This window comes from Astatotilapia calliptera, chromosome 3 (assembly GCF_900246225.1).
Source record: "Astatotilapia calliptera chromosome 3, fAstCal1.2, whole genome shotgun sequence".
Taxonomy (NCBI): Eukaryota; Metazoa; Chordata; class Actinopteri; order Cichliformes; family Cichlidae; genus Astatotilapia; species Astatotilapia calliptera.
Window position 1 is genome coordinate 23,629,078 of NC_039304.1, and position 27,521 is coordinate 23,656,598.

At 42.3% G+C, this 27,521-nt stretch overlaps 1 protein-coding gene across 1 annotated transcript; it reads right to left on the reverse strand.

Moving 5' to 3' along the window:
- Positions 1-21,274: 21,274 nt before the first annotated feature.
- On the reverse strand, positions 21,275-27,077 carry LOC113018992 (titin-like). Its single transcript, XM_026162466.1, has 11 exons — positions 26,849-27,077; positions 25,635-25,991; positions 25,297-25,521; positions 24,780-25,133; positions 24,426-24,656; positions 24,055-24,303; positions 23,677-23,940; positions 23,317-23,398; positions 22,376-22,430; positions 21,911-22,053; positions 21,275-21,815 (listed from the first exon to the last, which is right to left on the reverse strand). Exons 1-11 carry the CDS (start codon positions 26,988-26,990, stop codon positions 21,743-21,745), a joined length of 2,175 nt encoding a protein of 724 aa, XP_026018251.1. The 5' UTR covers positions 26,991-27,077; the 3' UTR covers positions 21,275-21,742.
- Between the last annotated feature and the right edge of the window lie 444 nt (positions 27,078-27,521).

The following is a 27,521-nucleotide window of genomic DNA, read 5'->3' on the forward strand; positions in this document are numbered from 1 at the left end:
ATCTGACATCTCAGATATAGCACTTTGATGACAAGAGGACCAACTCAATTCAATTCAATTCAATTTTATTTATATAGCGCCAAATCACAACATAAGTCACCTCAAGGCGCTTCATAGATACAGAGAATAACCCAACAATCATATGACCCCCTATGAGCAAGCACTTTGGCAACAGTGGGAAGGAAAAACTCCCTTTTAACAGGAAGAAACCTCCAGTAGAACCAGGCTCAGGGAGGGGCGGCCATCTGCTGCGACCGGTTGGGGTGAGAGAAGGAAGACAGGATAAAAGACATGCTGTGGAAGAGAGACAGAGGTTATTAACAGATATGATTCAATGCAGAGAGGTCTGTTAATACATAGTGAGCGAGAAAGGTGACTGGAAAGGAAAAACTCAATGCATTATGGGAATACCCCGGCAGCCTATGTCTATTGCAGCATAACTAAGGGAGGATTCAGGGTCACCTGCTCCAGCCCTAACTATATGCTTTAGCAAAAAGGAAAGTTTTAAGCCTAATCTTGAAAGTAGAGATAGTGTCTGTCTCCTGAATCCAAACTGGAAGCTGGTTCCACAGAAGAGGGGCCTGAAAACTGAAGGCTCTCCCTCCCATTCTACTTTTAAATACTCTAGGAACAACAAGTAGGCCTGCAGAGCGAGAGCGAAGTGCTCTAATAGGGTGATATGGTACTACAAGGTCATTAAGATAAGATGGGGCCTGATTATTTAAGACCTTGTATGTGAGGAGCAGGATTTTGAATTCAATTCTGGATTTAACAGGAAGCCAATGAAGGGAAGCCAAAACAGCAGAAATATGCTCTCTCTTTCTAGTCCCTGTCAGTACTCTTGCTGCAGCGTTTTGGATTAGCTGAAGGCTTTTCAGTGAGTTTTTTGGACATCCTGATAATAATGAATTACAGTAGTCCAGCCTGGAAGTAATAAATGCATGAACTATTTTTTCAGCGTCACTCTGAGACAGGATATTTCTAATTTTAGAGATGTTGCGCAAATGGAAGAACGCAGTCTTACATATTTGTTTAATATGTGCATTGAAGGACATGTCCTGGTCAAAAATGACTCCAAGGTCCCTCACAGCGTTACTGGAGGCCAAGGTAATGCCATCCAGAGTAAGAATCTGGTTAGATACCATATTTCTAGGCTTTTCAGGGCCAAGTACAATAACCTCAGTTTTATCTGAATTAAGAAGCAGAAAGTTAGCGGCCATCCAGGTCTTTATGTCTTTAAGACATTCCTGCAGTTTAACTAATTGGTGTGTGTTATCTGGCTTCATGGACAGATAGAGCTGGGTGTCATCTGCATAGCAGTGAAAATGTATGCTATGTCTTCTAATGATACTGCCTAAGGGAAGCATGTATAATGTAAACAGAATTGGTCCTAGCACTGAACCCTGTGGAACTCCATAATTAACCTTAGTGTGTGAAGAGGACTCTCCATTTACATGAACAAATTGGAGTCTATTAGATAGATATGATACAAACCACTGCAGTGCAGTACCTGTAATACCTACAGCATGTTCTAATCGCTCTAATAGGATATTATGGTCGACAGTATCGAATGCTGCACTAAGGTCTAGCAGGACAAGCACAGAGATGAGTCCACTGTCAGAGGCCATAAGAAGATCATTTGTGACCTTCACTAAAGCTGTTTCTGTGCTGTGATGAGCTCTGAAACCTGACTGAAACTCTTCAAATAAACCATTCCTCTGCAGATGATCTGTTAGCTGTTTGACAACTACTCTTTCAAGGATTTTTGATATGAAAGGAAGGTTGGAGATTGGCCTATAATTAGCTAAGACTGCTGGGTCTAGAGATGGCTTTTTGAGTAAAGGTTTAACTACAGCTAGCTTGAAGGCCTGTGGTACATAGCCGATCATTAGAGATAGGTTGATCATATTTAAGATCGAAGAATTAATTAATGGCAGGACTTCTTTGAGCAGTTTTGTAGGAATGGGGTCTAAAAGACACGTTGATGGCTTGGAGGAAGTAATTATTGAAGTTAACTCAGAAAGATCAATTAGAGAAAAAGAGTCTAACTTAACATCAATGGTATTAAGAGTAGCTGTAGATAATATTACATCTGTGGGATGATTACTGGTAATTTTTTCTCTAATGATGAAAATTTTATTTGTGAAGAAGTTCATGAAGTCATTACTAGTTAACATTAAAGGGATTGTTGGCTCACAAGAGCTCTGACTTTTTGTCAGCCTGGCTACACTGCTGAAGAGAAACCTGGGGTTGTTCTTATTTTCTTCAATCAGTGATGAATAGTAAGATGTTCTGGCTTTGCAGAGGGCTTTCTTATAAAGCAGCAAACTATTTCTCCAGGCTAAATGATGATCCTCTAAATTTGTGACACGCCATTTCCTCTCCAGATTACGAGTCATCTGCTTTAGGGTACGTGTTTGAGAATTATACCACGGAGTCAGGTACTTCTGATTAGAGACCTTAGTTTTCACAGGAGCTACAGTATCCAGAGTCGTACGTAGTGAGGGGGTGAAATTATTAACAAGATGATCGACCTCTGTTGGGGTAGCGTTCAGATAGCTGCTCTGCTCTATGTTGGTACAGGGCATTGAAGATGATAACAGTGGGTGGATTATATTCTTAAACTTAGTTACAGCGCTTTCAGAAAGACATCTACTTTGATAAAGTCTACTCTCCACCGCTGTGTAATCAATTATTGTAAATGTAAATGTTATCAGGAAATGATCAGACAGGAGAGGGTTTTCAGGAAACACTGTTAAATGTTCAGTTTCTATGCCATATGTTAAAACAAGATCTAGAGTGTGATTAAAGTGGTGGGTGGGTTCTTTTACATTTTGAGAGAAACCAATTGAGTCTAATAACAGACTAAATGCCATGTTGAGGCTGTCATTTTTAGCATCTACATGGATGTTAAAATCACCCACAATAATTATTTTATCTGAGCTCAGAACTAAATTAGATATAACGTCTGAGAAATCAGACAGAAACTCTGTGTAAGGCCCAGGTGGACGATAGATGATAACAAGTAAGACTGGTTTCTGAGTTTCACAGCTGGGGTGGACGAGGCTAAGCATCAGGCTTTCAAATGAATTAAAAGTCTGTCTTGGTCTTTCATTAATTAATAGGCTGGTGTGAAAAATTGCTGCCACACCTTCCCCTTGGCCTGTGCTTCGAGATTTCTGGTAGTTAGAATGACTCGGGGGTGTTGATTCATTTAAACTAACATAATCATCCTGCTGCAACCAGGTTTCTGTAAGGCAGAGTAAATCAATTTGTTGATCAATTATTAAGTCATGTCCTAACAGAGACTTGGAGGAGAGAGACCTAATATTTAATAATCCACATTTCACTGTTTTACTCTTTGGTTCAGATGTGGATACTTTATTGTTCTTTCTTTGTAATTGTTTATGTTTAGGGTGTTTGTTGCTGGTTTTTAGTTTGTTTTTTGTCTGTTTGGGAGCTGACACAGTCTCTATGGAGATGGGTTTTTGGGGGGTGTAGCAGGAGGAGAGAAGCTGCAGAGAGGCGTGTAAGACTGCAACTCTGCTTCCTGGTCCCAACTCTGGATAGTCATATTTTGGGGGGTTTAATAAATTTGTCCATATTTCTAGAAATGAGAGCTGCTCCATCCAAAGTGGGATGGATGCCGTCTCTCCTAACAAGACCAGGTTTCCTCCAGAAGGTTTGGCAATTATCTATGAAGCCCACATCGTTTCTGGGACACCACTCAGACAGCCAGCAATTTAAGGAGAACATGCAGCTAAACATGTCACTCCTGGTCTGATTGGGGAGGGGACCAGAGAAAACTACAGAGTCCGACATTGTTTTGGCAAAGTTGCACACGATTCAATATTGATTTTAGTGACCTCCGATTGGCGTAACTGGGTGTCATTACTGCCGACGTGAATTATGATCTTACTGAATTTACGTTTACCCTTAGCCAGCAGTTTTAAATTTCCTTCAATGTCGCCTGCTCTGGCCCCTGGAAGACAATTGACTATGGTTGCCGGTGTCTCTAACTTCACATGTCTGAGAAGGAGGCCGAGGAGTAACTAAACATCTGACACAATGAGCAAGAAAGTGCAGGAGGGACAGGTGAAGTAGCCATGGTGCTAACGAGTCGGCTACGAGCTAAGCTAAGCTAAGCTAAGCTAGCGAAACAGTACAGAGACAGTGAGTGAATACTTTGGCTATAAATTAGGTAGTGAGTACACAGAAAGTGTGCTTCGGATGAAGCACGTGAAGGTTATACTATGAAAAAGAATGTATTTAAAAGTTGTTAATTAAATTGCTAAGCAAATAAGCTACTCAGAAACACCACTGTGTTAGTCTTGACACAGCCTCTGCCACCACATCAGATCAATTGCTCTGGGCTCCTTTTATCAGCTCCATCACCTAGTGGGGGTGGGGGGTCATAGTTTGGTCCCGCCTTCACTGTTGTGATTGGTGTGGGGGTAGGGACAGGCTTAGGGCGTCGGGGGGTTCCCCGGAGACATCTTCCTTGGGGGGCTCAACCCGGGGTAGCGGTCATGTCCGGTTGGGGGCTCTGTTGGCTCTCAGGTGACTGTTTCCTCGCGGCTGCGTGCAGCGGGGCTAGGGGAGGGTCTGTGCTGACGGACGTGGGTTACTGACCTGGTAGCCTGGCTGCCCCTGGGTGGGTCCGGGATGGGCGTGAGGTTCTGGGGGCGCTCCGTCTCTGGGCTGGGGCCCGGGCCGGGCCTCGGGGGCTTGGGTCCTGGTTGGTGTGTTGCCGGGGTTGTGGGCGGGTGGGTGCATGGGGGCCCAGCCCTGGAGCAGGGTGCCGCCGGTGCGTCGAGCCACCTGGGGGGCTCTTCAACTGGTGGGGGAGATGGTCACATCTTGCAGGAGCTTTCCTCTCTTCAGGAACACTCTCTGCAGGAGGGGAAGATACAGGAGAGGTGGAGGAAGATCTCAGCCTGGGCGTTTATTGTCTTATGTAGTCTGGAAGATGAGTGGATGGTGGGGTGGGTGCAGTTTTCTCTGTGGTGGGGTTGGGTGGACTGTCCCGGGCTCTTTGGGGCCGGGAGGTGCTGCTGCACTGGGCCCCGGTCTGGATGGGCCTGGGCCCCCTTTCCCTGGCGGGTCGCGGAGTGTGAGAGTGCCTACTGGGGTCAGCGGGGGAGCTGGCCCCAGGGAGGGGTTACCTGCCCCTCCCTTCCTTCCCTCCCCATCTCCAGCTGCCTCCCTCTTCCCGCTCCACCACAACCACCCACACATGCAGGGCCTTGGAGTAGGGGTATGTCACCAGGGTGCAGAGGAGGCTACCCCCCCCCCCCTAAAAAAATAATAATAAATAAAATATATAAAATATACAGAGTTGAATATGTGCAAAACAAGTGGCATCTATATACAGTGTGGAGTGCATAGTGTTGAAGTTCCAGTAGTGAAGCTGAGGTGTCTATGAAGTGTTCAGCAGTCTGATGGCCTGATGGAAAAAGCTGTCTCTCAGTCTGCTGGTACGGGACCGGATGCTGCAGAACCTCCTTCCTGATGGAAGCAGTCTGAACAGCTTATGGCTGGGGTGACTGGAGTCCTTGATGATCCTCCCCGCTTTCCTCAGGCAGCGCTTCCTGTAGATGAGCGGGTGGAGGGAGGTTTGGAGTCTTCTGCCACCCCCATTCTCTGCGGCCTGCTGGAGCGGGAGGGCTAGGAGGAGTTGGCCGTCCGACTGCGGTCTGGAGTGTGGGGCCTCCCTGCTGCTGCGGAGTCGGGGTGGTCTGCCTCTCCCCACCGCAGGGAAAAGGGTAACACCACCTGGGTCTGGGTGCAGTTCCCCCCTCCAGGGGCAAGGGTACCTAGACCCGGTTTGTAGAGTACGCTTGGGGAGTGTGATCGTGTGTACAGCGTCTCTTTATGTCTGTCTCCACGTTGGTTGAGTGTGGAGTGAGTGCATATGAGAGCATGGGGGGGGGGGGGGGGGGGGATGGATGTTTGTGTCTGTGTGTGCCTGTATGTCTGTGTCTATATGTCAGGTTGGGTATCAGACGCCACCTCTCTGGGGACACCTCAGGCCCTCCAAGGTTTGGAGGCCTATCTCCACCCACCACCACTTCACCTGCTAGTGGCGGACTCCCTCAGGTGTTGGTGCGTTGGTGGTTCTTTGTGTCTGGGGGTGGGCGTCCAGGTACACACCGGCTCACTCCTTGGTGGCCGCTTATCGGGGCCTGGAGCCTGGGGCTCGCTCGGGCCCCTTCGGAGGTGGGGTGCCCCCGGCCTCTCGGCCTGGGGCTCGGTCACTCAGGCACAGCTGGGGGCCGGCGGAGCTCATGGGCGCGTCACTGCAACTCCCCCTGACTTCTGCTCCGCGGCTGCTGAGTGAACCCTCATCTTTGGACTCTCCTCAGCTCTTACTGGAACAGTGGCGTGGCTGCCCCTGTGTTGGTCTTCCATGGTCTCTTGTGTTCTGGGGGCCTCTGGATGTCTGGAGTTTTGATCTCCTCCATACCCACTTCACACCCTGGAGGACGGGGCTGTAGCCCCCCCACACTCCCTAGCAGATCGTTACATGGAGAAACCTTTGGAATACAAGCGCGCTGATCCACACAGCACACGGGTGTTCACTGCTCGTAGACCCAAATTACACCTTTCTTGGCTGCTACTTCGAAGCACATCTATCCTGCGTGCTGCACAACAACATTGAATATTTAGTATTTACTGCTGTTTACACTTAGCTAGATTAATGCGATGGTGTTGTGTTTAGTATGTTGCTTTGTTTTGTTTTTTTGTTTTTTTTGCTTGTTTTCTATTCTTCTCTCAACAGGTGATCCAGGAGATTTTTATTTTTTTTCTCCACCCCTTTCTCACTGTCCCTCTCCCCTTCTGTTTTTCCTTTCCTTCTTCTTTCTTTTCCTATCCCTCACTCATGTCTGTCCCGTCTGTAACATCTGAAAATAAAATATAATAAATAATAAAAACAAAGATCGACCAAATGGACCAATACTGCAATGCCACGATGATCCATTTGGCAAAGTAAATCCATTGGGTATCCTTGTTGGTCTTCAGACAACAATTCTGATGGCTAAAGAACCAAATGGGACAGGCAGAAAAAAAAAAAAAAAAAAAGAAACACCACTGTGTTTGAGCAGGAACAGGAAGTGATACTCTACCGCAGAGCGAGCGAACACTAAGTGACCAGAGCCTACTGACTGAAAACAAACCACATGGCAGCTTTCCGCTACATACGGGGCCTGTTCCTGGTCAACTGAAGGCAGAAATTCATCCTCAGTGATTGTGTTACAGTGGATGAACAACTTGTGCCTTTCAGAGGGAAGACCCAGCTTCTGCAGTATATGCAGATACAAAAGTGATACAAGTGATACAAGAACTACAATTTCTTAAAATTAATGAAAAAATAAATAAAACTGCAAAGGGCCTCATGTCACAAACATGTTTTATGAGGAATTACTCAAATATGAAAATATTTTAACTCTTCGTTTTAAAGATTTTGAAGAATAACAACCGAGTTTATAACAAAATGCATTGTTTCTATTTGGGGTCATGTTTGACCCCACTCGTGGAAGAGTGTAGGTATTGGTAGGTTGTACATCTAAAGGTTAAGAAGCAGTACAACTAATGTGTCTATGCGAGCTAATTTGTGATGTGCACCGCTGGCCCGGCCATTTATTTTTTAATGCAGGCCCCCCTGGCAAAACTTTGCTAGATCCGCCCCTGCACAGTTACCAGCTGTCAGCTACTTAGAAAAGGATCCTGGTGTTATTTGTCTCTCAGAAACAGTTCATAACTTCCCTTCAACTCATTCATGTCACCTAAAAGGTAAACCTGTTTCTCCATCACCTGTTTAGCTCTGATGATTCATCTTCATGTTTCCCTCTCACCAGATATCCAAACCAATGACCTGCAGCTTTTACAGCTGTGGCTCCAGCAAACATCAGCTGATACTAGAAATTAATATTAAATACATTCTAACAACAGCTCATCAAGCTTAAACGTGCTGCTGTTGTTTAGCGCGGCATCCGCTGGTTCCCTCTTTCTGGTGCAAAGTTGGCGATAAAAAAAGGAGAGACGGGACAGAAATACCGATGAGCTGATCATTGATCAGTTTCATGATTGAATGAGAGAAGCAGAAACAGCTGTGCAGCGTAAAGACGCAGAATTATTCCAACTTTGTGTCTTTTTTCATTCTAGCTGAAGTGCGGGACAAACTGTGTTCCTTTTCAGCTTAATACGAAACGCGTGATATTTTCTCTGAATATGGGATGACTCCCTTTTTTATGGCACGGTTGGCAACTCTACTAACTAACCTTATGAATTAAATAAAGTTCACTATCAGTAAAATCATAGCACCCACCCAGCTGTATAGAAACTCCGTCATGCTAGCTAATGAAAAATCACCATCGATGGTCAGTCCGGCTATGGTCATGCCATCAGTTAATCCTTCGCATGACAACTGTGACACGTGTGCCCAGGGTTGCCGACCCCTAGTCTAGAGTGTATGACCACGAATGTCAGGAAAGATTTTTACAAATGGTATGATTCGGTTAGTTCCGGTGCCTTCAATTTTATTAAAGAGGCCCTTTTCTATTGTGAAAACGATGTTGAAATTCTAGCTCAGGGTTGCACACTCTTCAGAAACGGCTTTATTGAAGAGAGTACCAAACTCTGCAATATATCAGATTTGAGTTTGGCACTTGGATGCAGAAGAGTACCAATGTTAAGGGGTCAAGGTTGTGATCTCAGTGAATAATCTGAAGAGGGAGATACACAGTGACAACATAAGTATTAGAGGCTGTCTCAGTGGGAATATTACTTCAAAACGTAAAAATACAATACAAGAACATATCTTTAAAAATGGTGTTTTGGGGATGTTACAGTGAAATAAATAAGTCTCAAACTCAAAGGAGCTTGCAAAGAAAAGCGTCTGGACTTCTTTAAGTTGCTTGAAGACGTTTTTCTCCTCTCATCCGAGATGCTTCTTTAGTTCTAAGGTCAAATGGTTCCAGATTTAAACCTAGTGGGAGTATCCCCCCAACAGAGGGAAATGTGGCATAGATGTATCGATGATCCTCTAATCAGGCGATTAGAGGATCATCAGGGGGTCCTTTTGTCCCTCTGTGGGGGGATAGATATTTTTTCATTTTAGTATACTATATTAGCACAGTTAATAAATTAAGACAAAAAAATTTGAAATCCGAGTAAAAAAAGTTATATTTTTTACTGTAAAACCCACAAACATGTTTAACAAATCATTTTCATAACTTGAAATGCAAATAAAAATTGTACATTTCTAAAAATTATGCACAAGTTTTGCAAACAACAAAGTTATATGGTACTATTTACCTAAAAATGCAGCCAAGGCCTCAGGTGTTTTTCATATAACCATTCAAATCTATTTACAGAACAATCAGGTGTTCTGCATCAAATACAAAGGCACACAAATTATTTGTGCCAGTCCAAACAATGTTTGTGCTCAGTACAAGACAGAGGAGAACACCACAGGCCTAAACCCTGCAGGTCTGACAGCAGGAGGTGCATTCGTCCTGTTTTACATGTGGAGACAGCGTTTACTCTGGAATCTGCCTTTGGTGGCTTTTTATGGAGCAAATGTGACATTCACTAGTATAACTGACACACAATAAAAAACAATAACTACACAACACACTAACTACAGCCTCCAAACACGCTGAACGTCACTAATGTCTCACATATGAAAACTCGCTCTCTTTCTTTCTTTCGCTCGCCCGCTTTCCGTTGCAGGTGTCATTACTAAAACTTCCCCTTCTCCCTAAACAACCAAGTGCCACGTGTTGCCATATCATTTTTTTTGATTGGCTGACATGGAATGACATGAACTTTAAGACCAATAGGGAAGGGGTGTTTTTTCTTTTTCTTTTTCTTTTTGCACTCGCAAGCGGCGAGTGTTTGCTAGCGCTGTCGGTAGAAAACGCCATTTTTACCATTCTTCCCGCTGTAAACGCCGCTGTTTTGTTCAGGAAAAAACATTGAATGTATTTTTTGTCATAACTCTGCTTTTACGTGGCCCATCAACACAATTCAAAAACTGGTATATAGTTTGAAGTTCGTACTTTTGACCCAAGTTGAAATGGAGACTGCATCTTGTAGCTGTGTTGTCTTAAATTGGTCATGTGATTTTGATGCGCCGGCGCGTCCGTCGACCCCAGAGGGTTAAGGTGAACGAGCGGCTCCGGGCTTGCCGGACACAGCGAAACTACACCTCCCATGAGGCACTGGGGCAACTAGGAGCGGGAGCGGGAGCCGAATCCGTTTTTTTTCGAGCGCCAGGGAGCGGGGGCAGTGAGGAAGAACCCATGCAGTTAGGCAGCTCTCATCTCTCTGCGGCTGAACGCAAATGCCGAATCTCAGCTGGTGAGTGCCTGTACTGCAGTCTCAAAGGACATCTTGTACCCACCTGCCTGTCGCGAGCAAAAGGCCGCACCCGCCAGTAACGGTAGGAGCACTGGTGGGCGGACTCGGTCAAGACAAATCTCCTCCACGATTAATGCTTCTAGCTAAAGTTCTCGTCCGCTCACAGTGTCATTCCCTGTCCGTTTTAATTGACTCAGGTGCCGAAGAGAACTTTATTGACTCAGAATTGGCTCAGCAGCTCTGTCTGAATCTGGACCCCTTGCCTCATTCCCTGCATGTCACCACCTTGTCAGGACAGCGTCTTCACGACATTACGCATGTTTCCGAACCTGTAACACTCACCTTGTCAGGCAACCATTTGGAAGAGATTTGTTTTTTTTGTTTTCAGAGCCACTCAAAGTTTTGGGGCATCCCTGGCTTCAACAACACGACCCACATATCAGTTGGCAGAAGGGATGCATCACTGGGTGGGGGGAGGAGTGCCACATGACTTGCCTAAAAGCTGCCTCGACTTCCAGCCGGGTGGCCTCTCCATCGGAGCTGCCAGCGTCTTTCGACTTAGCCAACGTTCCCTCGGTTTATCATGACCTTACTGAGGGGTTTTTGGAAAAACCGTGCACAGTCACTCCCTCTGCACCGTCCTTACAGCTGTGCTATTGAACTGCTCCCCGGCACTCCATTGCCAACCAATCATCTCTATAGCCTCTTCCTCCCTGAGAGAAAGGCTATTGAGAAATACATCTCTGAATCCCTTTCTGCCGGCATCATTCGCACTTCCTCCTCTCGAGTGGCGCAGGGTTTTTCTTTGTGGAAAAAAAAAAGATAAAACACTCCCATCGTGCATTGATTACTGTGGGCTGAATAAAAACACCATCAAGAACAAATACCCACTACCCCTTCTCACCTTCGCCTTTGAACTCCTTCAAGGAGTAACTATTTTCAGCAAGTTGGATTTGAGAAACGCTTACCATCTGGTCCACTTTCGCGAAGGTGAGGAGTGGAAAACGCCCACCTGGGGCATTTCGAGTACTTGGTTATGCCCTTCGGCTTAACCAACACCCCAGCAGTTTATCAGGCGTTAGTTAATGATGTGCTTTGGGATTTTATTAACCGCTTTGTTTCGTCTACTTAAGACGACATTCTGATTTTTTTCAAGGTCCCAGTCAGAACACAAAACCCACATCAGGCAGGTTCTACAATGCCTCCTAGAGAATTGACTTTGTGAATTCCACGTGTCCGCAGTCGCCTTTCTAGGGTTTCATAATCGACCGAGGAAACCTCCGTCCGGACCCTGCTAAGGTAAAAGCTGTTATGGAGTGGCCAAAGCCTCCGAGTCGACTCCTGTTGCAGCGGTTCCTTGGGTTTGCAAACTTTTACAGGAGGTTTATTCGGGACTTCAGTCGAGTTGCCTTGCCTCTCACTCAATTATCCTCTCCAAAAGTTCCTTTTCAGTGGAATGACGCTGCCCAGTCCGCTTTTCAAGAACTTAAGAGCCTGTTCTCTTTGGCACCCGTCCTGGTCGAGCCTGACCTCACATTACCGTTCCTGGTCGAGGTCAATGCCTCCTACTCAGGCGTGGGGGCCGTGTCGTCACAGCAACAGACAGGTAAACTCCATCCGTGTGCTTTCTTCTCCCGCCATCTGTCCCCAGCAGAACAAAACTACGATGTCGGGGACCGAGAGCTGCTGGCGATAAAACTCACTTTGAAGGAGTGGCGGCACTGCTTGGAGGGCACGACTCAACCCTTCGTCGTTTGGACCGACCACAAAAACCTGGCCTACCTGCAATCTGCCAAAAGATTCAACACCCGACAAGCAAGGTGGGCCCTGTTTTTCACTCGTTTTCATTTTACTATCACCTACAGACCCGGATCCCGGAATGTCAAAGCTGACGCCCTGTCCCGCCAATTCTCGGCCTTGGACAAAAGGACAGTTCCTGCTCCCATTCTTCCTGCTACCTGCACTGTGGGCGCCATTGCCTGGGAGATTGAGGAAATAATTCGGAATGCACAGGAGACAGAGCCTGACCTGGGAGGAGGGCCGCTGCATCGGCTGTTTGTTCCTCAGTCTTTCCGATCCCAGGTTCTGCATTGGGCCCAAACAGCTTGCTTCACTTGTCACCCTGGAGTTCAGCGCACAATTAAGTTCCTCCAACGGTACTTTTGGTGGCCATCTCTAACCCGAGACGTGCAGGAGTACGTCTCCGCCTGTACTGTCTGCGCCCGAAATAAACCTTCTCATCAACCGCCTGCGGGACAGCTTCATCCTCTGTCCACCCCATCTAGACCCCTCTAGATTAATCCCTGGACCCTCTCACCTGGTGTCTCACTGTAAATAAACGCACTTTCTCTTTTGCCAAGGATTCCTGGTCTGCGCGTGAGTCCGTTTCAAGCATTGTGACAATATCCCACAAACACAAAGTTCCGAGGGTCCACACTGTCTGCACAGTGTATAGTGAAATCTGTATGTTTTTGAACAGTGACATTTGTTTTAATTTGTTTTAAGAAGAGCAAATAACTTGGTGTTCTAAAATATATACATATAAAAGATTGTTTCCTTGCGGGATGCCGGGAGAGATGAGCCCTCCGTCACAGATGGTGTGGTCAGTGAAGATGATCACCTGCAGGTTAAAGCTCATTGCATACATCCACTGCCACTGTACTTAAGTGAAAGTGGGATTTCAATTAACTACTTTAAATATCAAATTACTCCTTCACATCTTTCATGACCTTTACCAAAACCAGCAATAACAGCAATGTTTGACTCTCCCATTCTCCTGATATATTACTACTACATTGTATTTTCCTCCAGATAATCATTTACAGTGCAATAAACTTCCATTTCTCCCTAAACAACCAAGTGCCACGTGTTGCCATATCATTTTCAAGAGTAATGATTTAGATACAAGGCTGTCATGGTGGCTTTTATAGGTTTGTTCCTCCCTTATTTTGCATGAGCTATCAATGTCTGTGGGGGGAATTTCCTCTCACCACCTGTTGTGGATTTTCTGGATGATATGTATGCCACATATCTGCAGTAAGCATCATCAGATGTTTTGCTCTCATACAGAAACCAAAACCTGTCTACAGTCAGAAGTGATGAATACATTACAAGGAAATCACCTAAGAATTAAATAATCATGTATACACACACACACACACACACACTAAAAACCTACACTGGAGTATTTATACATACTCCTTGTTTTAAGATTTAATAATTAGGATTAATGTGCAACTTTTTTACCATGTTATGACCTGTTGTGATAAGGCAAAACAAAGGGTTAATCAAAGGCGGCCCATCTACAGATAACATTTAGTGATAGGGACCTTGGTACTTGACCCTGCACCTGCTGTTTTTGGCACTTCTTCTGCCCTAATGCCTGTGCAGCCCCCAGTGAGCTGGCTGTGGTGTCTATAATGGCTAGGACCTGTGGAGAAAGCCCAGAATAAAAGGGGTTAGTCGCTTGAAAGACCTCCAGGAAGGCCTTGGGAAGCAGTTTCTGTTATAGAAAATGCTGGGGTTAATCCAGATCACTAAATAAATACAATACATTTGTAAAAGTCTGTATTACTTGTTCTTCAAGAAGTAGAGCAGGGCAACCCCCTGGATTTCAGAGACATTGGACTCCATCTCCCAAATCTCCTTTCTCCGTATGGAAAACATGACATCTATATTTTCTCTCGAGAGGTGCATGTTTTGTTCTCTCTTTTTTTACATTGCATTAGTCCAGAAACTTGTTTTGGCCATCCAATGCAACATCAACATACGGTCATACCTGTCCAATTGGATGGGGACAGAACAAAACTAAAAACCCCTGATGTTAAAAATGAATGTGTAATTTGAAATAACAATTTTTGATGTTGCTGATAATGAGAAGCAGGAACCATTTCCCTAAACTGGGTGAAACTGCTTAAAAAAACAGAAAATTGCATATTTTGGTTCCTAAGTAATTCACTTGAGGGTTATCAGAGAATGACTGGTTTAGTAGTGACGCAAGTCATGTTGAAAGAAGGATGTCATAATTTAATTGGTTACATTTTTGAGTAAGAAATAGATATTTTTTATCAATACTTTGATCTGAATAAATTTTTAAGAACAGAATTGCATGGTGTTTATAGCTGCACAGTACAGTATTGTGTTGGTGGTTAGCATTGTTGCCTCACAGCAGGAAGAATCCAGCATATAACTGGGGCATTTCTGTGTGGATTTGGCATGTTCTTCCTTTATCTGTGCTCATTCTGGGTACCATGGCTTCTTTCCACAGTTCAAAGACATCCGTGTTAGGATAAATCTAAATTGGCCATAGGGATGGATGTGAGCGCAAATGTTTGTTTGGCTGTCTGTGTTGAACCTGTTACAAAAGGGGTACCATGATGTACTGTACAACTCAAGGCATCACTGATCTCTTTAACCCGGAGCAATCTAGTGGCATTGGATGGAATGAAACATAACTTCCTTGACATCTTCTATTGTTTTCCAAAAACAATTTGAATTTGTCGGACCGCAAAATTTTAAATCAGATTTGGCCCCATGTTTGTATGTTTTCTGTGCTCAGTTATGGATAAAATCTGGGCTTGTCAGTTTTAAAAATCAATGAGTTCTTTCATTTTCTTATTTATTTATTTACTCATATTTTATTCAGCATTGAAACTTCTTTGGAACTGGGGTTGTACAATTTCTGTCTAGACAATATGGTGTTTTTTTAGGATGCCTGGGTCGTCGACCCAGGGTTTTTGAGTTTATAATATTATGTATACTTTCTAGTTTTTGGTTTCTTTGAGTTCTGTCTTATGGCTGAGGTCTCTGTCTTCTTTAGTTGCTCTGTCTCCCCTATCACCTGCATCCCCTTGTCTAGTTTGCGTCTATGTGTATCTTAAGTTCCTATATCCCCGTGTTCAGTCAGTGTTTGTGTCTGCCCTGTTCCCACGTCTCTGTTCCCTTTGTTATAGTGCCTGCCCGTGAGTCTGTGTTATGTTTCCTGTTTTACTTTGAAAGTCCATGTCTGATGTTAATGTGTCTGGTTTTGCTTCCCCTTGTCTCGTTAGGCCTGATTTGCCCCAGCTGTGTTTCCCTCCTGTTACCCATTCCCTGATTGCTCCCTCTGTGTATTTAAGCCCTGTGTTTCTTGGTGTCTGGGTCGCGATCTACCGGTTTCCTAGCTGTGTGTTCTGTCCTTCCTCCAGTTTAAGTTTGTTTAGAGTTTTTTCCAGTTATGTTATATTTTTGAGTACCAAATTAAAGCCTTTTTGAGTTCACGTCTGTCTCCGGAGTCTGCACCTTGGGTCCTATTCCTGCCTGCACACAGCCTCACCTAACAGTTTTGTAACTTCTGTTTTGTTTGACAAAGGAAAATTAATTTCATCATTGCTTTTATGTACACAACAGTTCCCCTTTTTACTTGATAGTTTTATTTATTCATTTATAAGACAGACTTAAAATTTAGTTTTCATATTTATGATATTCTCCCAATTAAAATAACAATGAAACTGAAGTAACAAGTAACAGTTGAATCAACTTCCGATATTATGTCTAGTTCATTTGTCATGAAAGAATAAGGGAGTAGGCCTCATCTCGCCATGCTTACCAGTCAACTGTCCCATCAAATTAGAACTTTTGAAAATGGTGAACTGTGTATAAAAATGGTTCTGATTGTTAAATAGGTCATGCAAAATGTATGTAAAACCCCTTTAGTTAAAGTTGAAAGTCTGCACTTCAGTCACATATTGTTTGATTTACAATCCACTGCGGTGATATACAGTGGCTAAAAATATGTCTTTTACCTAAACATTAGCAGGGCCCTACATAAAGAAAAAATATGCTTAGTTGTAATATTTGTTAGTTTGGCAAATTTGTAAGAGTCAAAAGTCAAGCCTCCCACACAGCACAGTGACTTCTTGTCAATGTAAATAAAGTTTTGTGGCTACTGATTGGGAGCTTGTAATGGAAACCAGGCGTTCCATTACCTTGTTGGCACTGTTAGTAATTAATTGATGGATTGAGAATTTAAAATAGTATAAAGAAAACACATTAGTTCTTATGAATTCTTTATTAGGTTCACTTGACGTAGGATTAAATTGACAGCTTGTAAAAGTGAAGAGTAGTGATGTATCCTGTGTGTCGGGTAATCTCGGGGGAGTTTTTGTGAAGTGCGTATCGAGGCTTGCTTTGATTACGTATGCAGTGACGTTCGAGGCCTCGCGGGCAGCCCGTACCACGTGACTGATTCAGGAACTGGCTCACCGGTTCGCACCAGATTCGAAATAAAATGGACAGCAAAACACAGCTGATTTCCCCATCACACTGTGTTGTGGAATTGGATTATGTACGTGCTACATAGTTACTTGAGCATTTCTTCATCAATGGAACCAGCAAGGAAGAGATTTTTTCATTTCATCTCTCCTATTAAAGTAGCCATGCACACAGTAATAAATATCACAAATGATAAGTAACATAACATAAATAAACAACACTACAGATGCTATAATCTGATTTCTGTCTTTTAGTTTATCAAAAAGTGAAGCGCCACACACTAGTTTGTGTCATTATCCAGATGTGCATAAGCATGATTACACAGTAACACAATCATACCAAAACTCTGTCTTGATAGTTTCCACTTTCTATTTTGAATCAGACATACTGAGACAATATTCAGGATAAATAACCATGAAAACAATTTATTTATTCAGTTTAGAGGTTTACACGTCACATCATTATAATCAAAGAGCCTGTTTCCTTGGAATTGTCCACTTGATGGCGCAATAGAGCAAACGAATCATCACAATGCTCAGAACCATTAGTCGATCAGTTGGATGGAAAGCTTCAGTTCATCACGAGGCTTCATCTCACCATCACTAGTGAAGAGACAGGGGGACTGGCCATCCCTGTGTCAGAAAAGAGCCCAAGTTAGAGCTGCTTACAGTTAATCATTTGTCAGTAACCTAAATATATGTGAAATGAGAATTTGTAAAAGTACTCACCTGTCCTGGTTGCTTCTTGCAGGATTTGGAGCAAAAGAGTGAAAGCAGCTCAATCACCTGCCTAAGAGCTCCTGGAGCAGACCAGTGTGCCAAGTTAGGGATTGTGGTTAAAGAGGGTTTTAATTTAGAGAGAAATGGTTGAAGCTTATGTTATTGGTTTGTTTATAGTACGTGTTGGAAATATGTACATGTTTGTTATGTGCTTTAATGTTATTGTATGTTTGTTTCTGTGGAGGGTTATGTTTTCATTTTGATTAGTTAACCCCTATACTTGGGCTAGTCCGGATGCTCACCTGAATAGGTAGAGTATAAAAGGAAGACATTTTGTTTTAAAAGTTGTTGTTAGTGTGCCTCCTTTAATAAAGTGCCAGTCCATGGATATATTTTATTCCCGTCTCGTGTCATATTATTGGAAAGAACCTATGACCGCCGGCCAAAACTGACAGAGCTATGTAGAAAAACAAATCTTTTCCTAAGGAGATCTATTTTCTTCACCGTACAGTTTGCCAAGAAAAGCATATCAGAACCTATGATTTGCTCTTGATCGTTTTTTATCCCACAGGTATATAAGGCAGTAGTGCAAATCACTGTGCCAAGATGCTTCTGGTAGATAACGTTATTATGATATTTTGTTAGACATGCACTTGAGGTATGATAATCAAACCCTTTGACCTTCAGTGTGCTGTGGGACCAGAGACCTCCTCCACTCAGCAGAGCAACAATTTTGTTCCAATGTGCAGCGGAGGGCCCACTTGGTTTGCTTCCATATCCTCAGGCCATATCACAGGCGATGCTGTACAAATTACACTACAACCTCAGCTTCCTGCCCAGGTACATGCCGTGGCTGACATCCAGGGAAGTTTTGAACCCTGAGAGATTGTAGTGAAAGATTGCAGAAGAGGAAGTCAAGGTTATGTTTAGATGATGGCTCCAAAAGGTGAAGAACAGGGAATTAGTTGAACATGATGAACTTTCATTTGCCAATTTATATATAAAAGCAACAATATTTTCAGTCACAATGATGGCATCAAGGGGTGGCAATACATTTTTGTATGTGTTTTATTCTCCTTCAACAGAGTTTCTCTTTAACACCGTAACTTTTACAAGAAAGCTTTATAAGGTGTTAATAAGTTAATATGATTTTGATTTTGATTGTTTGTAAAAGGACTTTCTAAACTTTATTCAAAATAGGGGTTTAAACAGATTAGGTATTACTGTAATAACTAGAATTATATGATTAATAATTATGAAAATAATTACACTTGCATACATATAATTACACTTTATAACTGTGAAGGAGTAAAAGTGCCCTGTTTTCTTCTTTCATTGTATTTGTCATTATCTAAAATAATGTAGAATAAATATCAGCTGGAGTCACGTATAAAACTATTTTTCCCCAGGAAGTAGTTACCAGGTCAACATGTCCTCTAGTTGTCCTCGTGGTTGGACTTGGTTCTATCGTCGCTGCTTTGTCTATATTCCAAGAGCCATGAGTTGAGCTCACGGTGAGGTAAGTTCCTTCTAATTGTATTGCCTTCAGTACTTGAGAAAAATATCTTAAAACACATTTGCTCTCTCTGTCTCTTGCAAGTGAAGAGAAACAGCTTGTCCATGGGGGGCCACCTTGCATCTGCGCACAGCAGCAGCGAGTGCCTTCTGATTCAGAAGCCTCATGGCTTCAAAACTACTTGGATTGGAGGAACTGATGCATCTGGGGTATTTTTATTCAATCGTTACATTTTTTTTTCTGTTTCACAAGACTTTGGTTAGGCAAAATCTTTTGGCCTGCCTGAAATAATGCTATCAACTTCTGTCTTCTAGGAAAATGTTTGGTTGTGGAATGATGGGAGCCATTTCCGCTATACACACTGGCGCCCGGGAGAGCCCAGTAATGGCTATGGCAAGCAGTATTGTCTGCAGATAAATTATAGTTGTAATTCAGAGTACAATATTTAACATGAATGCTTTATATATATGACTTATAAAAAATAAAAAGGCATTTACTGATTTCTGCAATTGAACTTTCTTAGGTTAGAAGCAGCCTTGATGTTATAATTTCCATTATAGATTTAGAAACCAGACTGTTCAAGTGCAAGACTTCATACATTTAAATGTGCATTTGAGACATGACCCATTGCAAATTCCTGACGCTTACTTCTGCTTTTCTGCATACCTCATACACACAGTTTAAGTTCATTGAAAGGTCGTATGTCTATGTATGTATAGCTGGAAACACAAACACACAGACAGGCGTATAAAACTGTCACATGGTTAACTGAATTATGTGTAACCTCTGTTGTTAATAAAAGAGTGAGGTGGACGCAGAGGAGTTCGAGTTGCTTGGACAGGCGAGTGACAACACTGCTCTCCAACGCTCCCCTAGCAAGTAAAAAGTACACTAGTGTCTGTGTGGTTGCTTTCAGTAACAGCTTCTGTTTACCAGCAGGGTTGACTTAAACCCAACAGTTAACCTCCCTTTTGTCTGGCCGTGCCCAGGAGTGGACAACAGCCCTTTACGATGGCAGGTTTCATGCCTGCAATAATTAAGCCTTGTTTGTGGAGGAGTTAAAGAAAAGCTTTGATCCCCCTTTTCAGGAAGTATAGGTGGAGTCAAAGTTACTTCATTTACATCAGGGTAATCAGTCCATGTGCCACTTTATCTCAGAGTTCTGTGATCCTGCTACAAAATTGACCTGGGGAGATACGGCGCCCCGGTCATTTTTTATGGAGAGGTTGGCCGATTACATCCAAGATGAGATGGCACTACGTGAGGCGCCCAAGACTCTGGGTGAGACTGTAGATCTTGTTCTGCAGGTAGACCAACAAATTGTGTCATGGTTTCTTCATGCTACAGCTACAGCTCCACCACATCCTCCATCCTCTGAAAGAGCAGCTGCTAATGCCAAAAATATTTCCATCAAGGAGCCTATGCTGCTGGGGAAGCTATCCAAATAGGAGAGAAAAAGAAGCTGGTGTGAAGGGCTTTGTGCTTACTTTTGGTTGGTTTGACATCTCTGCACCAAACAATCAGGTGACTGAGAGAAATGCCTGTAGTCATTCACTTTGGTAGTTGTGAACATTGATGGAGATGTCCTCCACAGTCACACTTAATACTTGTATTTCCTTAACTTGCATCCAACACGACTATGTTCAGTTTAAATCCAGCTTCCCTTTATGGTTTGTGGAAAATTGTATTAAACCATTGCTCAACGTATGTCTGCATGAGAGGAGATAATTCTGACGTACTTGTAAGAAGACTTGATGAAAAGGAAACCGACCCTGTAACTTATTGAAAACAGGTCACTGCTGCATTTAGGGCTAATAAAAACAAGACCATGTAGTGTCCATTGTGCATACACATGCACTGGGATATTCCAACTCTGATTGTGTAACTCAGGAGGCAAAGAATTTGCATGGTTCAGTCCTTGCTGCCAGTAAAACCTGTTGGAAGCAGCGATTCTGAGAGTCGTTGGTCATTTGCTTGTGTGTTTCCCTAAAGTGCAAAATCAACAACCCCAGCATTTGGTTTATTACACATGGGCCAAAAGTGCAAGTCACTCTTTACTGATGTTACAATATGGCTTTATGGAGCAGACGTGACCCCGTGTTCTCAGGTTTCTGCCGTAACTTTTATTATTTGCATAACACCTCCCCCCTCTGGCTTCCACATGAACTGCAACAACTAGTCATGCACATCATGACATGCCCTCTTTTTTCCTTATTGATAAATACCACTTCATTACTATTCATACTACAACTAAGTAGTTATTAAATAATATATAAAATATTAAATAATAGAAAAAAATTCCTGACCATAAAAAATAAAGCCTTTACAATGGGTTCATAAAAAAAGCAATTTTTTGCCAACATTACTGTAAACAGAAATTTTATAAATAGAGGACAGGTTGGGCAATAAAGTACCAATTAAATAAATTACCATTTCTTTATTATCTGGAAAAACTGAGACAGCTACAACTTTACCTTTTTTGTTGAGCACAAAGTATTTTTGTCAGAAGGTGGCACCAGAGATCACTAATCTGTCTCTTTGAACTTTAAACAAGATATTTAAACAACAGTTAACCTAAACTGTGATACAGTTAGTGTGGGAAATAACATCTTTGTTCCTACGAACTACTGGTGAGATAAAGCAACAGAAAGAGACATTTCAAAATTGATCATACATACAGCAAAGTACTCGGTTATGAGCTGTGATGACGAAGAAATAAAAATACACAAACATAAAATGAGAAGTTTGTTCACATTAGATTTAAGAGATGCTGGTTGTACTTTATGGTCCTTTTGGAGGTTTGTGTTAATGATTTATATTCATGGCAAGTCACTTATTACCCCCAGAAACAGAGGAGCCTGATGAAACACACAGCAGCTCCAGGCTGTGTTCACACTCTGGGATGTTTGTTAACGGTGCTGTACAGTGCAGAGGCATCCTCCACAGCAGCTTGGTGTTTTGATCTGTGAAGTAAACAATAAAATGATACTACTATTGTATGCAAAGTATTAAAACAATAAACTTGAGGTGCAGTTATCCTGTGTGAAGAGCTGCTCACCTTCTAGCACTTCTGACATTCATGGTGGAGTATGTAACACTCTCTTCCTGGTATCTGTCACGCTGAGCTGAGCTGGAGTTGGAGTTAGCAAAGTCTGGCCGGTTTGTACTAAATTGTACAGCAGCATATTGAATTTCATCCGTCTGTCAAACACATGGATGAACATTTTTTAGGGCTTTTTGACTTTTTGCATACGGAACTAATAAACTAAAACCGTTAATATCATAACACTTTCTTCCTTCCTCCCCTCTTACAGTTAAATATCTGTTACTACCTCAAGGTGTCTTGATTTTGCTAATAAGTTAATGCAGAAAAGCATGAATGTGGAAGGACGAGATGAATAATATGGGTGAACATTGATACAATGGATGTAATCAGTCTGGGTTGAGCTAATTGGTGACTCTGAAGTCTGAACATTATGTTTTAGGATGTTTTCACTGGAATATCTGAAGTCTCATCAGTCACCTGTGCTCCGTTGTCTGGCCTCTCTGCAGCCTCTGATTGGTGTTTCAATGATCTTCTGATAAGACAATAAAATACACATTTCAGCAAACAGGATGGATTCATGTTTTAATGATACAAATGTCCAGTGGAATAAATTCCCAAACTATGAACAAGATAAATTATCACAGCTAACAGAAGCAGTCTTCAGCCAACCGAACCTGCAGGAAAGTGATGTTATGAGCATAAGTTGTAATGTAAATATATCAGAAAAGTGCAGAAAAGTCTGGATAAACATTCAAAGGAAGTCAACATTAGATATGAGGCCATATCTCTATGCAGCTCTCTTTTAAAATTCTTGCCAGTATAAAAGGTTTTGGCCCACAATTATTCTGCAATTTTCAAAACGAGTGAAATCCATGGACTGAGATGGTTAGTCATAAGTTTTAATGCTACACAAACCCTTTGCTGTATGTTTTTCCAGCACTTATTGCTTGCTTGCTTGTTTAGCAATGTTCTTATAAACTGTACTAACTGATCAGCTTCACACCATGTACCATAACTTTTAAACTTGTCAATGACATTGTCAACAAAGTCTCAGAGAACTTTAAGTGTCTGGAGTTGACTAATAAAACGATCTCTTAGTTTTTGGTCTTTTCTGTGCTCTCAGTGTGAACCTGTACATCTACAGAATTAATATCTGTCAGAAGAAGTCATTTCAATGTTTTGTTCATTCCCAAAACGTTGCAACAATTGTGATTACATTTTGCAACGCTGAAGGATTACATCACATGTTTTTGTTAAAGATGCCATGAAATCACACAAACCTGACAAAAACTAGGTTATGAGACTAACATATCAAAGTTGAATATTTCTGACAGAAAATGTATTTCTGACTATTGTCTTAAGATTGACTTGAACAAAAAACACCTTTAAAATCCAAATCAGTTATTAAAACATCCCACCTAATCCAGAGCAGGAGAAAGAGGAGTATGATGACCAGAGCAGTAACAGAGACTGAGAGGATTACAGGAAGTTCCCATGAGCCTGGAAGTAAGTGAAACAAAAACATTGAACTTGATGGGTTAATCAGTGATTGATCATTAAATAATACAATTTTCTCTAAAAATGTTAGAATATCAGGACTTAATGCTGTGAACTAAAACCAAAACTGGATAATCGAGGATTCCAGGATGTTTTTTAATTTTTCAGTTTAATTTTATTTGTGAAAAATTACAACAGTCCCCTCACAGTAGTTTTTATTGTGAGGTGAAAACCAAACAATAATATTATCAGTTTCAACATCAGGTGCATCAGTAACTTACCTGTGACAACAGTGAGATGATGGGAGGTGGAGCTGCGACGTCCTCTTGTGTTCTGGGCTTCACAGTAATAACTTCCACTGTGTTCAGGTCTGAAGTCAGTGATGATGAAGTTCTGTCCACATGCTTTTGCTGATTTATCATCCTCCTTGTACCAGGTGTAGTTAGCTGCTGGGTTAGCATCACTGCTACAGGTCAGAGTGACTGAACTGCCCTCCACTAACTCACCAGAGGGACTGACTGACACAGAGGGAATCTTTGGAGCATCTGGAGGAAACCGAGAAAAATTATTTACATTCAGTGTGAGAAAATTTCCACCAAGAATGAAAACATTACATGAAACTGTTATCAAGACAGATCAATCTGCTGCTGTTTACTTACACTGGACATCTATGAATAAAGACACAGAGAGCTGATCCTCAGTCTTGCAGTCGTAGATGCCTCTGTCCTCAGAGCTGATGGAGGCGAAATTATAAATACCTTCTGGTGTTAGAGGCAAGATTTGGTTGCCTTTGTACAAAGTGTTCTTAGCTGCTGGATTAGCATGTGTGCGACAGGTCAGAGTGACTGAACTGCCCTCCACTATCTCACCAGAGGGACTCACTGACACAGAGGGAAGCTTTGACGGATCTGCAGATAAAAGATTTCTTTATTAAAGTTGGCGTTTAAACTCATGTAACATTACAGCGTGATAAACTGTAGCTGGCTTGGAGCTGTGATATGTTGTTGGTGACACAGTGAATAAAACTCACACACTGATGGAGAGCGGTAATCCTCGTATCCAGAGAAAGCACACGAGATGTTGTCTCCAGGATTAAAGTAGTCTGTATAAGCAGAAGTTTGCTGTGTCGTGTTTTTCTGTCCGTTCCTGAACCAGACGTAAGAAAGACGACCAGCTGGACTGCAGCTGCTTTGACACTTCAGCTCTGCCTCAGTCTGAGTCTGTTGGACTGATATTATTCTGCTCACCTTCACCTGCAGAGCTGAATATGACAGCACAGCAGTGACATCATGTAGAGAGGCTTTATGTGTGGATATGTAAGTCTACCTTTGATATCTGAGATCACAAAAACAAAAACCTGCTAACAGTGTGTGTTCTTCAGTACCTGTGACAGTCAGAGTTGTTCCAGGTAAACTATTCTTCCATTCAAAGCTTTGTGATTTGAATTTAAAGTGATACTCGGCTGAATCCCTCTCTGTCAGGTCTCTGATTCTCAGAGTGGAGCGTCCTCTCTCTGTTTCAATGACCTCAACACGACCTGCATAGTGGGAGTCTGTTCTGAGGTCCTCGGGGTGTGAGCGATGCTGCCACTGATGACTACGTTCAGGACTGAACCAGAATTTGGACACAGCAGGATGTGTATGACTGTAGATGCAAGAAATGTCCACTGATGAACCTTTGAGGGCACAGATGCTTCTGCTGGTGTAAGTCACTGTGTTACAGGTTTGATCACCAACACCTGAAATATATGAAACAGATTTGTTAGAGGAAGATTTGACTGCAGCACCACAGAGCAGGAGGCTGTTGGGACTTATTGTTGATTTATTGGCTTTACTGAGATATAAAATAAACATGAAGATGCAGCAACAACTTTTGTCAGTGTAAGACTGACGTAAACTCACACACTGGAGGAGAGGGAAGCTTCTCGTATCCTTTTACAGCACAGGAAATGCTGTCTGTCTGATCAAAGTATTTTTCAATAGAAGACTCCTTTCTGTCAATATTCACTTCGTTCTGGTACCAGACATAGGAAAGAGGATCAGGTAGACGACAGCTGCTCTGACACGTCACATTTTTCCAAGTAGGATACAATTTTGGCCAAGTTTTTATCACTTGTGCCTGGAGAACTAAAAATTATACACAGCAAAATATAAAACATGCACAACATTCATAGCTTGTAGTTTCCCAAAGTTTAAGCAAAACATTTTATTTTGAAAACATTTAAATATAAAAATCTGACCTGTGACAGACAGAGTGACTCCAGGTGATCCAGTATATTTCCCTCCTCGTTGGTTTGTCACAAATCTGAACTTGTACTCAGCTGAGTCGCTCTCTCTCAGGTCTGTGATTCTCAGAGTGCAGTCTTTGTTATCACAGTGATACTGAACACGACCTGCAAACTCTGCCTCTGTCCTCACATCCACAAATTCATCACCTTTCATTTTAGTAAACCACACAGCTTTTTCAACTACAGTCACTTTCCCATTCACTCTGGATGGGTACGTGTAGGTGCAGCGTATGTCCACTGTTGATCCTTTTAAGGCACAAATCTGAGTAGAGGTGTAAGTCACTGACCAACCATCCTCACCCTGAACTGCTGAAACACATCAGAAACAAAACAATGAATTCTTCTGCTTTTAAAGGTGTGTCCACGCTCTCTGCAGTTAATCTGTATGTGAGCTGAGGCAGGAGGACACACACTCTGAAGGTGCAGCGAAGGAATTTCACCTGTGAGCCACGAGGAGGCTGAACTGAAGAGAAAGGTTTTTGTGAGAAAAGAGAAGTGAGAGAAATAAATGAGAAAAGCAGAAACTGATGTGTGGAACTTTACAGCTGATGGGAAAGTTTCTTAAAACATTGGTCAACCTGCATCTGAGCAGTTATTTATGATGCACTTGCGGGAAGAATTGTCAAACAGGAAAAGTGCTCTCGAAAAAAAACTGATGCTGAAACTAACTAAAAGCAGGTTACAGCTGAGTCGGGTGATAATAAGAATAAGACCAAGCAGTCCCAGCGTGACTGCATTCACAGTTGTAAACTCAACACATTTAAAGTACTCATTGTGTAACTGAGGATACAAGCTCGCTATAAGAGAGGTCGAGACAATTTACGGTTCAAAATATTTAAAGAAATGTTTTACAGACTGCGTTCAGGTGGTTTATCAACATCATTAAAATGACACTTGGACCTTTGTGTGATTTTAGTGTAGCTTCATTGTTTAACTCAGTTTGTTTCTTTGTGTTGTGTCTGTGTGTTTTCTTGCTAATGTGACAAAATGGAGGCAGAGGAAAGTTTAACAGAAACTATCTTCTCTTCAGCTTTTGCATAAACAGAGCTGGAGCTTAAAATATTTAGAAAGTACTAAACTACAAATGTTCTATATTTCTGTGTATTTTCTTATAGTTGATCAAAAGTCAGTTATCTGTAATATATGAAAATGTAAATATAAAATACCTGACAAAGTGAGAAGACAGATGATTGCAGCTTGTGCTCCTTTCAGTCTCATGGTTGGTGTCTTCCTCTCTTTGCTGTGGCTGCAGACAAGTTCAAACACATCAGCAGGTAAATGATATATACAAGAAATGATGTCCATCATATTGATCTGATGTGTATCTGATGGTGCTGTCCACTATAGTTAGTGTGCACAGTTACTGTAAATGCATAAAATGTGATCGGAGTGCAGAATTTCTGCTTTGCAATCTCACTGTGTTTGAGATACAAACTTCTCAGTTTAACCTGCTGCTTCCTTCCTCTTTCTGACAACTAAAAGTGCTGCAATTTCATCATTTTACTTCTGCATCTCCATCCAGTGACAAGAATAAACTGCCAAAGACAAACTGAAGTGGTCCGCACAGCCGAGACAATTATACCACCTCACACACACTATTATTACACATATGTGAAAATAATAAAACCCTATAGGGTACACGTGAAGTTTAGGTTCGATACAGTGCTTTAGGTTCGGCACGCATATGTATTGAACAATACAATTTTTAAAAATTTTTTTTATCAACTTTTCTTCTAATGATGCTGTTTGTGTTAAGCGCTCAGTGGATCTGCATGCGACTACTCCGCCTAGGCTGCACTGTCAAGTGCAGATCCACTGAGCGCTACCCGAAATTGAACC